The sequence below is a fragment of the Chenopodium album genome, chromosome 2, assembly GCF_948465745.1.
Source record: "Chenopodium album chromosome 2, dcCheAlbu1.1, whole genome shotgun sequence".
NCBI lineage: Eukaryota > Viridiplantae > Streptophyta > Magnoliopsida > Caryophyllales > Amaranthaceae > Chenopodium > Chenopodium album.
In genome coordinates this window covers 74,368,376-74,381,662 of record NC_137835.1, presented here as the reverse complement: position 1 = coordinate 74,381,662, position 13,287 = coordinate 74,368,376, and the positions used below count along the sequence as shown (strand labels likewise).

Below are 13,287 nucleotides of genomic sequence, written 5' to 3'. Positions count from 1 at the left end.
AACTTCATTTTAGCTCATCAAACATTAGAGGAATCATGTCTTATGCGAAACAAAGAGTTGGACTAGTCTACCTACGAAAGATATCAAATCATTCAACTACGAACATAAAAATAAATAAATAAATAAATAAATAAAAAAAAAAAAAAAAAACCCTTAAAATATCAATTCGGTGAGAGTGAGGCCGGAATAGCTCAAGTGGTTAGAGCTTCTCTCCCGATTCCAAGGAATCCTGAGATCGATTTTCACCCCGCCCTTGTGGCTCTCTCTTTAAAAAAAAAAAAAAATCAATCCGGTTGAAGAAAAGAAGATGTCGTATAACTCGATGATTGATCAAGAACAAGTACAATAATCATAAATAAAAATCAAAGTGGCAAGCTAGTTTAGCTCCAGATACTACTCCCTGGCTACTTGACCAAGTTGGAAGCCATAAAATATAAATCAACAAAGTACGTAACACATGATATAGTTCAAGTGAATGCATATAGCTAACAGAACAGGAGAAATTCAAACATATAAAAACATTGCACTATTTAACAATAAGACGTCAAGGTATGGTGCAATTTTGTCTTATTGTGTGCATAATTGATTCAATGACTTAAATTTTAGTATGGTGCTATTGAAAAGGACATGCTTTAATTATATACATGAATCATTCTTGTAACGATAATAAATCCGGAGAGTTTTTTTTTTATTATTTTAAATAAAAGAATTTAATTACGAATTAGTATAGAGTCTATTATTTTTTAAATGGCACTTGTGTACATTGTATCTTGTGTGCGACTGGTTATATTATGTGGCCGTTTGTAAAAGGACAACATTAACTCTTATAACATTGATTGAGTAACCCTTGTAATACTGATGAATTTACCCATGTAACACTAACGAAATGGTTGGTCACATGGTGTGACCAGCCACATGAATTTGTGATACTTGTATATAACCTTATCAATCAATAGGAGATGTGCAATAAAACTTGTAGGTTTTAGAGCACCAACATGTCTTCCTATATACTTTCAAGGTTATGAAACTCGTTTTTTTTAACAAAAATTGGAATAATTGAAGTGGAATGCATTGCATAGGAATGTACTGCACAAGACTATAAGAGTCATAAAACTAAGGGTCTATTCTCATTGACTGAACTCAACTGAATTGAACTTAATTGAACTAAACTGAGCTAAGCTGAACTGATCTGAACTGAACTGAAATGAATATTTTATAAGAAAAAGAAATTAGGAGATTAACTGAACTAAACTGAACTGAATTTCAACGTATGAGAATGGGCCCTAAATACATTCAACACCCAAATTGTGAGGAATTAAAGTATCTCCCCAACTCTCCCTTAAAACTTTTATAATATACATAGTGATCAAAGATGTTTGTAGGCTATGTCACGTATCTAATTTTTTTTATTTGCTCATACATAAAATAATCTAAAACCTATATATATATATATATATATATATATATATATATATATATATATATATATATATATATATATATATATATATATATATATATATATATATGGGATATGTATCCCAAAATATGTATTGCTGTTCAATAGTGATTGAAAAAAATATATTTTAAATAATACAGTATTATAGTATATGAAGCTTATTTTCAATACATATTACATATTATTAATCCGAGGCATCGTCCGGGCCAAAAACTAGTTATATTATTAGATCACATTATTTATCCTAGTCTTACATCATTATGCCAAACTATTTTTATTGATTAATAATCTTGATCAATACATATGATAAAATTGCATTAATAGCTATATCCACCCCTGATATTATCCAAGTTGGTTAAAATTAAATGTAGTAATAAAGTATCAAAGTGAAGGGGATGAGGACGATTGAATGCATGATAACAGTGAAAAAGGGGATGGGAGAAATGGAGGAATAGGCAATAGCAAGCAAATAAAGCTGCTATTACTTACTAAATTGTTGGCCTCACCTGCAGTGCCTCTGCCTGCATGCAGCGCAGTATCAGTATGTATACATTGCCAACTTGGGTTCGGCTTAAAAATACCAATTTACTCATCATCTCAACTTTTATGATATATTATATAAATTAAATTCACCCTTAATAATGCTCCCTGTCTTTCACATACAAAATTAAAATCACTCCCATGTGATATAAGGTCCCATTTCTTTGTCCGCCATTCACCATCTCCTCTATTTGCATCACAAAGCGATTACATGCCCCTTATTCGGATATTCGGATTTAGTTTTCACGTTACTAGGAGTATGTATAACAAAGAAGGCCCAAAATCTGAATGGAACGCTTACTTGCAAATTCATTTACTCCGTATTCTTATTCTGTGTCCACAAACTAAACTTCTTTGAAAAAATTTTGAGCTTATTTTATATAAAATAAGTTTCTAAAAAATAAAATAAAATAAAATGAACAAGGCCCTCAGGGCTATATTTGGTACAATATTTAGTAAACAAATACTACTTAGTAGAAGTTTTGGCACATATAAGACTTGTAAAATCTTTACAATATTCAAAATCATCAAGCATAATGATGAGGCTATAAAAACAATTCTACAGAGTACAAAATGCATCAATTCAGGGTATATTGGAATCTGAGTTTTACAATCATTTGAACATGTGTGAATCAAAAACTAAATACATCATACGTAAATGTAGGGAGGACAGAAGAAGAACAAGTATAGGTTTAGTCTAAAAGAGACTCGGTTTCAGCATACTACGTGAAGTCTTACCACATTTCAACAGCAGCCGCGTACAGTATAGGAATGTTACTTTATCCATCAAGGAACTAATTACAAGTTTACCTTCTGCTGACATGTTGCTTCAAACAGATGCTTCTAAAGTTTCGCCTTCCCTCAGATAAAATAACGGGAAGCCATGGTCAACATGAAGCCGATTCTAAATCTAAAGATGATGTGACAAAAGACGCAACTGTAATATGTACACCAGTCTACACCTTTAGGACATTCACAACAGTTACCACATCAATAACAAGGATAAATAAGATACCCTCATTAATCAGAATGCTCGTGCAAATCTTCCTCTGACCCTCCATCTACACAACCTAGTTGTTGCTTTTCCTCCAACCCTCCATCTACACAACCTAGACGTTCCTTGGGAGTAGACTTAACGAGCTGTAGACGGGACATCACATATGCCAAGAGTTCCTCTCGGTGAGAAAACGTGAAGTCCAAATGGGCATAATCATATTCATTGTATGATACATCTACTCCAGCTGCTTTCATCAAAGTGTAATACTTTCTGACCATTGATGAACGAATGACCTTATCCTTCCGACCCGCAACAAGATCAACAGGAATGTCAATAAGATCAAAGAATTCCCCCAAATCCACTGGCTCTGGAGATCCATAAACCTGGAAATTAGCATCTGGGTTCCCATAATCAAACATCCTAAACTTGCCAGTTCGCTTCATCTGTGCCATATGAAGAGCAACGTAGAATGATACTCCTGGCATGTCATTCATGTTGTAGTGCGGTAAACCTAGGACCCCAATCCAGTTGGAACTGTCTCCTCCTACAACATAACTCATAAGAGTTTGGACCAAACCACCAACAGCAGGGTAATTATGGAAGTCACGTGCTAATTTATTCAGCAGCATACGGAAGAATCGTGTAGGTATATAGAAAGCTGGAATGATCTTAACTAAGATGGGGGCCAATACGAGGAATAGATGTTCAACCACAGTAAACGCAAGGTTTGAATCATCATGGAAACCAGCTGGTGATAATAATATCAGTCTTGAAAGCCTATGCGGTTTCTGTTCAATTCGACGCGTGATTACATACATAAGAATACCAGCTCCTCCTAAGCTGTGGCAGATTGCACACAGATTATATGGTGCCTCATCACTGTTTTCTTCATCAAAGTCAGGGTACTGCAACTTCAACTCAGAAGTTTTCACCTCATGAATTTTCTCTAGCATAGCAGGAATATCCTTAGTGCCATGCTCATTGATAGAATACCGCCAATACCTATTTCATAAATAAACAGTTAGTCTCATCACCGTTGCATCTCAGACTGCAGAATATACTGTAACATGTTTGTTTTGTCTTAGTTGCTAACTTGCTATGTAACAATGGAAATAAGGTTAACTACAGCAGTATAAAAGAACTCACTGTCTTGATGAAATGTTCCTGTCAACATGTTCTCTTGAGACCAAACCACGGAAATTCCCAAGAAATACGTCATACCCTGTTAAACAGACATGTTAATTAGAAGTATAACAGCAATGTTACACCATAGCATAGGGGAAAAGGAAAAAGAAAAAGAATAAAAATTAAAAAAAATAATAATAAATAAAAAAGGCACACTTAGCATACCTTGATCAAAAGCTGCAAAAGCGGGAGAGCCCACCACTCCATTGGACACCCAACTAAATGAGAAAGAGAAAAGGTTAAAAAGAGGAGCTAGAGGAACTGAAGATGGTATTTTTATTGCAAAATCATGCGAACTACTAAAATTAGCTATGTAACAGTATGCTAGTGAAGGCAATGACCATTTAAATATCATTTTCAATTAGGCTTGGTCAAGAGAAAAAAAAGAAAAAAAAAAGGACTTAAAAGTGATCTAAAGCACACCGGAGTTTCCAGTTTGAAGTAAGTCATTTTTTCTTTGAACTTTACCTTATCTGATGTCCAAATATGATGAATTGATGACAAATTATTACGCCAATTTATCATTTGCAATCTAGAAAATTATACTCTATCCATCCCAATTTAAGTGCCACAAATGAATAAGGCACAAATTAAAGGCACTAGAAGTAATGGAGTAAAGAAGGTCCGAAGGGAGATTTGATGGGGTCAAATCGATGGACATATGTAATTTACTGAGGGGGAAATATGTCACTATAAGTTGGACTCCACTTTCCAAATATTGTGAAATTAATTGGGACACATTTTAATTGAGTATAAAATAATCACTAGTAAATGTGTAGGTAAATGGAAGCTAAAAAAATGGGAAATAAAATTACAGATACAATACATATTTCTAGCAGGTCACAAATCAGCAAAGCGTGATTTTACAACTTAATTGGGCCAGAAGTAAAGTAAATGGAATTTTGGCACTTTATATGGGATGGGACTCATGGGAGTAGAGAACTAGAGAATAATTATTAGTACATGTGTAAACTGAACTTTACAAAACAGACCAGAAGTTGCAGAATTTGGCCACCTACACCAAATCTGCTCACTCACATTCACACAAACAAAAACCAATCATTAAAACCCCGTTTTAATACTGTCGAGATGTACATGCCACATTCATGCACAGCGACAGAATTCATCATAACTGCTTATATGCTAGATATTCTCAGTCAGCAATGAACCAGCATTCCAGCAGTGTAGTAGCAACAGGCAAATAGAACCATATTTATTTTAATAGAACGTGGAAAGGGCTGAAGCTTTTAAGAGATGCATACAAAAATCTTGTTTTCCAACAAACAAATTTCACTGCAAATGCCAGCTTCACAGTGCTCTCAGCTCTCAGAGTAATTTCCTTATCCACTATCCTTAATCAAATATGATCCTAAAATGTGGTCAAAGAGACAGAAGGCTTCACTAGTAGAAGAAAAAAAAACTAAAATAGAATTAACTTTGTTTGACACGACACAGACTGGATATTAAAAACGCCCATCAGCCAAAAAGTAAGTTAGATCCAGATTTGTAAAGATTGATTGTTCCACGTCGGGGGGGGGGGGGGGGGGGGGAACAAAAACAAGAGGAAAAACAATGGCAAATCAAAGGAGATATTGCATGCTCTTCTTAACTTAACAAACCCTTAAAATACCTCCCCTACAAACAGTAAGGCAAAAATGGTCCATTTGTGACTTTCAAATTTTCAATTCCTAACCAAAAATACAAGGGATCACCACCTACTACTTAACATAGCAAAGGGCTTCAAAATCTCAAACAAACATCTCAACAATTGAAAGAAAAAAAACCTAAAGTGACATAGATTGATGAGTGTGGAACAATTGGTGCACCAGGTGGGTGCGTAGAAACATCTTCACATAAGTAGCTAAGATAGTAAAATATTTCTTTACTTGTCCCATTTTCCAAAATATAGAAACAATTCAAGTCAATTTCTGTTTTCCTGTTAAATCAACCCCAAAACACCATGTCCAAAATCATCCACTAACTTTCAGAAATTCCAAGAAATGATCAAAGCACAAAGTTTCATCATTAAATTGTAGACTGCAATAATTTACTGTATAATATACAAAATTAACAAGAAGGGCAGGGACAGCTCACCCCATAGATGAATCAAGTACTCCATGCTGTAAATAAACCGCCTTCCTAGAATTGCGTCTGGAAAAATCATTGCAACCATGAGAATGGTGACATTATACCACTAAATTATCGGCCAATTGACCAGATTGGTAAATAAAAAAGACCCTTAGTGACAAATTGGTAAAAAAAACTTACTCCGGCGACAATTTGGTAAAAAAAGCTAACTATATGCGACAATTTGGTAAAAAAATTAAACTCCGGCGACATTTAGCCCAAAAAATATTATTTTTGTCGACAAACTCTTTAAAAATCTTAATTTAATTTGTGTTTTGTGTTTTTAAATTTATTTTTCCCATTTAAGATTTTGAATTACTATGCCATCCCCTTTTTATTTTGCTAAATCCCAATACCAATTTTTTTAACCCCTTTTTAAAAGAATTTCGTTAATAAGGGGTATGAAACTTAAGTGAAATTGATACTTCAACATTTTTTTTCTTGAAATTGTTATTTCCATTAAAAGGGTTGATAAAAAAAAAAAAAACATGAAAAAGGAACTAAATTAAGCATTTGTGAGTACTTTGTCGGAAATTTTTGTATTTTTTGGGTTAATTGTCGCCTGAGATTATTTTATTTACCAAATTGTCGCTTAGGGTTATTTTTTTTACCAAATTGTCGCCGGAGTAAGTTTTTTTACCAATTTGTCACTAAGGGTCTTTTTTATTTACCAATCTGGTCAATTGGCCCTAAATTATCCAAGAAAAGGGGAATAAAAGACATTAGGAAAAAAAAAAGTTAGGAACTAAGAACGACACCGTACCTTGGAATTCTTTCCAGAAGAAGAATATACCCATCTTCTGTAACCACATGGATAGCTTCATAAGGATACCTACAATGTGCATAGAACCATAAATATTGAATACTAACATTATTAAGGTAGAAAAACTCAACAGGTAAGCCTATTGCTTCATGAGTGCGTCCAATATGTAACATAGTTTACAAAAGAAAACCAAAGACAAGAGCTTGAATCTGTCAGCAGAAGCATACAACAGTCATTCTTACCCAAATTCTGTGATGACATCTTGACAAGTCCGTGCATCTGTATTAAGTGGATGAAATGTCGTTTTCCTCTCAGTAGGAGCCGGTTCATGATCTCCAAGTATAGCTGTAGGGACATCTTCAACAGACTCATGGACATAAATACTGCTACTCCGTTGAGGAAAAATCAATCCAGATATAATTCTAAAAGCCTCTGATGGAGAAAGAAGAAAATGCGCAGTCTTGTGGACAGCATCAAAGACAGCTTCTATAACAATTTCAGTAGCTAGATGAAGATCCTGAGAGTTTCAAAAAAGCAAAATGATAAAAATGCTAAAAGCCACCATTGGCCAAATTTTACTTTACCAAGAACTTAAAGAATGTAAAGATACTAGTTATATAAAAGAAAAAGTGGAGACCTCAATAACTCCTCTTCTGCGGTCCGTAGCACGATGAACAAAATGATCCCTCAGACTAGGCAGCTTTCTAGGAGAATGAATAGGTGAAGGACACTCGGCATGTTGGGACCTATTCCCTCTTAAGATTAGACGGTAGAGCCAAAACGGAAACCCCAACATAAGTGTGAAGGGAAATAAAATCCACGAAAGCATATAACCAATCAATGTCTGATGATTATCATACTCTCTCATATTGCTAGCCCATGAAGCTCGAGAGCTTTCAGATCTAGGTGTTGCAGGTGATGCGTATCCATCATCCTCTTCCCCAGAGGAGTATTCCACACTTGAGGTATCAGAATCCACAGACAGATCATGAATCAACTGGTTGAAGGAAGAAACACCACTGCCATTACAAAGAAAAGTCAAAAGTTAATAACATAGTAGAAACAAAAAGTCACAACATGTTGCTTAATATCTATTTTTCATAGCCCTCTACTCCTCTTTACTACAAGAGAGGCATTTCCATATTTAGGAAATTCAACTAGATTTTAGTTACGACACTCAAATTTATGCAGTTTGCACTTCAAGCATATAATTTACGAATAAATCTGATTCATAATATTATTTATTTTTATTTTTTTTTTTAAAAAAAAAAGGAAAATCCACATAGAGAGAGAGAGAGAGAGAGAGAGAGAGAGAGAGAGAGAGAGAACTGAAACAAAACGAAAAGGTATGCAATCCTGTATCAATCTCACAGACAATAGGCAAACATAGTTCAGAAGCTCCAAACACATTTAACAAGTGCTTTGTATTTACAAGAGTAGCATATCTGTTAAATGAAGATAGATCCCTAAGAATATATAACCACATATCTCTCAATCTTTATGATCCTTACTTTTTCCCCTTTGTTACCCTACAACCAAACTATAGCATTACTGCATAAAACACTCCTAGTAGATACTAATACTATCAGAGGTTGATTAAGAGCAAAAGGCAAATAATTTCAAATTATTGCAACAATCACAGTTAATGCCTTTTTGCTATAATCCTTTGAAGAAAGTGCCAAGAAACAACCAATAGTGATAAAAGAAGCATAAGTCTGAGGGAGTACAATGAATAGAACAAGCGAACAATCAAACAGAAAGTGCAATTGTTACAGGTTATTGATCAAGTAAATACTACCTTCCCATCCACCTTGGAAGTCGAGGTCCACGAAAAGTAGGTCTTATCTCAAGACCTTCCAGAATAGAGGCCTTCCCAGGCAAAATGGCTAGCAGAATTGCTGAGATGCTATTTATCAGTTTAACTATATTGTTCAAGGACTCATAGGTAACTGTCTTCACTGACCTGCAGAAATGTTAAAATAAATTATAAATATGCTAGCATATATAGAAGAAAACGATCATCATCTTGAACATCATATGCATCTATGTGCACCCTAATCCCATCCTCATATGAGTAAATTGGACTTTAGCAATCACCAAACACACTCTTTTGAATAAATGTGTGTACATTTAAAAAACAATATGGAAGCAAAACCAAAGATACTAAAGTGAAAGAAGCTCCAACACAATGAATGTAGAAATTGGTTTAATGAGGATAAGCTTTAGCCTTCTTCCTAAGCTTAATTTTTTATCATAGAGGGTATGACCCAACTAGGGGAGTAAAACTTGCATCATGCAAACTCTTGAGTCCCCTATACTAGAATTATAGCATCATCAAATATTAACTAAATTTCCAAGCTTGTACCTATTAGTGTTGAATTCAGTTATTTCGATATGCAATGGTACATTTACCTAACCATCACCAATGGCCGACCTCGAATTCACTTATTTAGATAACTGAATTTCCTGTTTCCATAGACAATTAAAGGGTGTGGTCTAGCTTCCTTAGCGGTTATACCTAACTTTCTCCAACGGCCGACCCCAGACTAATTTCCCAAATCAGCAATTGCAACTCAAAGTCTCAAGCAGCCTGTATACAATTTAGCTATAGTTCATAATCTGGTAAAGAAGAAGAAGAGGATGGTTCGAGTAGTATAGTCCTTACTCCGAAAAATCTTTTTTTTTTTTTAATATATATATATATATATATATATATATATATATATATATATATATATATATATAAATAAAAAATAAAAAAGGAAAAGAAAGAAAGAAGAAGAAGATGATTGCAATTTGCAACAGTATATTCGTAAAGATAGAGTTAAAGTTTTGTGGACTTCAAGTGAATTGGCTTCAAATTCTATATTTTTCCGTTTTCTTATTGGTGTGTGTGTATGGTTCACATTGAGTTAGTGGTAATCTGAAAAATTGTATTGTTGATGTTACCAAATGTTACAAATTAGAGCTTATTCTAATTTATTTTTTTTCAGTTTTTCACTATTAGGAATTAACTTTCACTGATTCAAACTGACTTTTACTAAATATTGAGTTAAAAGTGAAGAGAACTAGGCCTAAAAATGCAAGAAATACTCATTCTGCGGTTCTTTACGCTACTACAACAGCTTATAATTTAAGGCGGAGGTAATTATTAATATTTTCTTCGGTTCACTAACTAACTCAGCCAGCGGGAAAACCAATCCCAAGCTTGTATAAAGGAGAAGGGTTACGGTAGGCCATTGATAGTCCAAAATGATTGAGAGTAGTACTAGGATGAGTGACATCCTAGGAAGTCTTTGTGTTGGTTCATTTAGCCAACAAATCAGATTTTGGGATCCAAGAAGATTCAAGAATTGATATTAAAAATTTGTAAATTAAATCACTTTGAAGTGAACCAAAGACCCCTTAAAGTATCTGGTGAAAACACCAAGGTGGTGTTTGGTTCATGTAATTTTGGTATAAAGTATAGGTTTAGAATGGCTAAAACTATTGAGAGATTTATAAATTTAATACCCATAACCCTCAAGAATATGGGGTTGAGAAACCAAGGGGAAGGTGGCTTTTGCTCATACCAAACCTTTAGGTATCATAATACAAGGAAGAAAAAAACAATCTTAAATATTTACCAAACACATGGTTATTTAGTATCAAGTTCTAAACTGATAGCATTATGGTTTAATTCCTAATTCCAAACCTATATCAGCTCGTAAATAGACTTGGTTATTAGTTGGGTCGGGGATCGGGTCGATTGCAGGTCGGGTTAAAGAGGGTCAAATTTCATTAGGACAATAGCGGGTCGAGCCAATGCTGAACACAGGTCAATAGCGGGTTGATAATGGGCAGGCCAACAAATATCAATCAAATAAAATATTGGACAAAGCCATTATTAAGTTTATATGAATACAAATTTATCTATGTATTTATTTTTACATAATTTTTTTTTTTTCCTCTTAAATTGGAAAAACATTTTAGCCATATATTGACCCTATCTAATAAGGTCGCTATCCATTATCGGTTGTGTCCATTAAAAACCCTTTAAGCATGACCCTACCCCTATTATTGTCATTGGGCTACCCTACTTAATAACCAGGTAAACCAAATGCCCCCGACGTCACTCAGATTAGAGTACTCAATATCACAGCAATAAGCAATTTGAAACACAAATGGACTACAAAATAGTGGACGTGTAAAGAAACTTTATTGGAAAGATTATAAGGTAGCATTGTTTGGTAACTTCAAAAGAGACCCACAACACTCATCCTAATCATAAATCCTCATCAATCCCAAAAAAAAACTAAATCAGTTGGTACCAGTGCACCACAAACAAAATGAATCATGTACTTCCAACATCGAACAATCAAGTACATCTTCCTACAACAGCAAACAATACATTCACCACCACTACGAAACCACTGTCCTTAAGAACTCATTTAAGGAGGTCTTCCTATAAAGTTCATGGCACGTCTTGGCAACCTCAAATCATCAAATATTAAAAACATATATAGTTATAGAGGCTTTTTATAACCATGGATAACAACATAGGGATGGATATCAATTTTGACAGCACCTACGCAACTACATAAACATCCTCAATTACCCCTGTAACATGTGATAAACACCTTCAACTACCCCGTACCATTCGATAAACACCTTCAACTACCCACATACCACTCAATAAACATGTTCAACTACTCCGTACCACTCAATTAACATCTTCAACAGCAACAATGCCACTAAACTATTACTTTACAACAAGCTCTACAGCTCGGCTGTGTTCCAGAAACTTCATGATCAATCATTTCATAACACTAATCGCTCCACAAAATCATACTTCGCATTTCTTATGGCAATATTTCTAGCTCAACATCATATTAAGATGATAGCAATCAACTTCATTACAGTTAACATAAAATTAGAAAAAAAAAAAAAAAAAAAAAAAAAAAAAAAAAAAAACCTACAAATCACTCATTAATTCAAAGCCAAAATTCGTTAAATAACTCCGTAATTACAGCAAAAAAATAAATAAAACAATGCACAAATAACTGAAAAAATTACGAATATAAAACCATCATGAAATTCCCTCAACATCCGCAACATACCCAGATGAAATCACGCTCGAAAAATCCAATTCAATCCAAAAAAAAATCACACCAAAAAAAAAAAAAAAAATTGCTTAAAATCAAACATCAAAAATATCAGAAATCAAAATTCGACTTACTCCTTAGTAATTGCAATGGCGTTATCCACGATTCGCTGCATCATCGACAAGAAAGGAGAAAAACGCTGAAAATCAAAACAAAAGTAAAAACAAAAATCCCAGTTGAAAAATGAAGGAATCGAATTGAGAAATTCCAAAAGGAATAACGAAGAATCAAGAGAATCTTGGTAGCAGAAGGAATCTAAAAGAGGAGAGAGAAAAGCGACGAGAAGTGGGTAAAAAAAGGGGCGACGAAATTGAGAAAGATAACAACAACAGCGCCGATTCTATGCGTACATAACTGAAACACGGATTTTTTGAGGTAAAAATTTTAAATAAGTAAAATGAGGAGTATTGTACTATAGTATATAAGTATAGTATAAAAACGAGTAAAATTTTAATTTTAATTTTGGCGTGTCGTTTTGTCATTTTATTCGTGGGTCGGCAAGACACGTGGGAATGTGTTGCTCCTAAATAATGTTGCGTGTCTTCTTCTTAACAACCACTCGAAATTCGCAACTTTTTAATCTAATTTTAGGATAAATACGTATGGTTATACGGTGATCCCCATCACGGCCATAATCTTGTGAAATTTATTGGATTCGCTATATATAACGTCTATTCGCTGTGAATGTAGCTATCAGTTGTTAGCTATGAAGATAGATAATTTAGGTATGAGTGTTTGGTAAAGTAACTGTTGACTAGCTGTTTCATTTAAAAATTAATATTTTATATTTAATACGTAGTAGTATAGATTATTTCAAAAACTGCCTCTAATTTCAAAAACTAATATTTCTAACTTTTCATAAAAGTTACCGTTTTACTACTAAAAGCTATCCTAACCACTACTTTGCCAAACACTTACATTTTTTATTAGTCAAACCACTAAAAGCTACTCAAACGCTAGTGTCAAACACGCTCATAAGCATTTGATATATTTTTTTATTATTCCCCCCGTTTTTAAATACTTACTCCATTTTCATTTTCCGGCCATTTTTAAATACTTGCTTCATTTCTTT

General features: G+C 33.9%; 1 protein-coding gene across 2 annotated transcripts; it reads right to left on the bottom strand.

Annotated features, from left to right (window-relative positions):
- Positions 1 to 2,438: 2,438 nt before the first annotated feature.
- On the bottom strand, positions 2,439 to 12,595 carry LOC145600692 (uncharacterized). 2 transcript variants are annotated; one of them, XM_081656579.1, is made up of 10 exons: positions 12,290 to 12,595; positions 8,870 to 9,034; positions 7,709 to 8,090; positions 7,314 to 7,588; positions 7,072 to 7,140; positions 6,276 to 6,332; positions 4,347 to 4,399; positions 4,143 to 4,218; positions 3,109 to 3,998; positions 2,439 to 3,069 (listed from the first exon to the last, which is right to left on the bottom strand). In XM_081656579.1, the coding sequence occupies exons 1-10, from the start codon at positions 12,331 to 12,333 to the stop codon at positions 3,020 to 3,022; spliced, it is 2,061 nt and encodes a 686-aa protein (XP_081512705.1). In that variant the 5' UTR covers positions 12,334 to 12,595; the 3' UTR covers positions 2,439 to 3,019. The 2 variants fall into 2 exon arrangements, with proteins under 2 accessions (XP_081512705.1, XP_081512702.1); XM_081656576.1 differs by having other exon boundaries at positions 2,439 to 3,998.
- Positions 12,596 to 13,287: the final 692 nt, after the last annotated feature.

Excerpts from the sequence above, each read along its gene's own strand:
- LOC145600692 (XM_081656576.1), bottom strand. The coding sequence starts at position 12,333 with ATGATGCAGCGAATCGTGGATAACGCCATTGCAATTACTAAGGA. Across the intron at positions 7,141-7,313 it reads GATGTCATCACAGAATTTGG|GTATCCTTATGAAGCTATCC; the intron begins GTAAGAATGACT and ends TGCACATTGTAG. Across the intron at positions 6,333-7,071 it reads CTTCTGGAAAGAATTCCAAG|ACGCAATTCTAGGAAGGCGG; the intron begins GTACGGTGTCGT and ends TGATTTTTCCAG.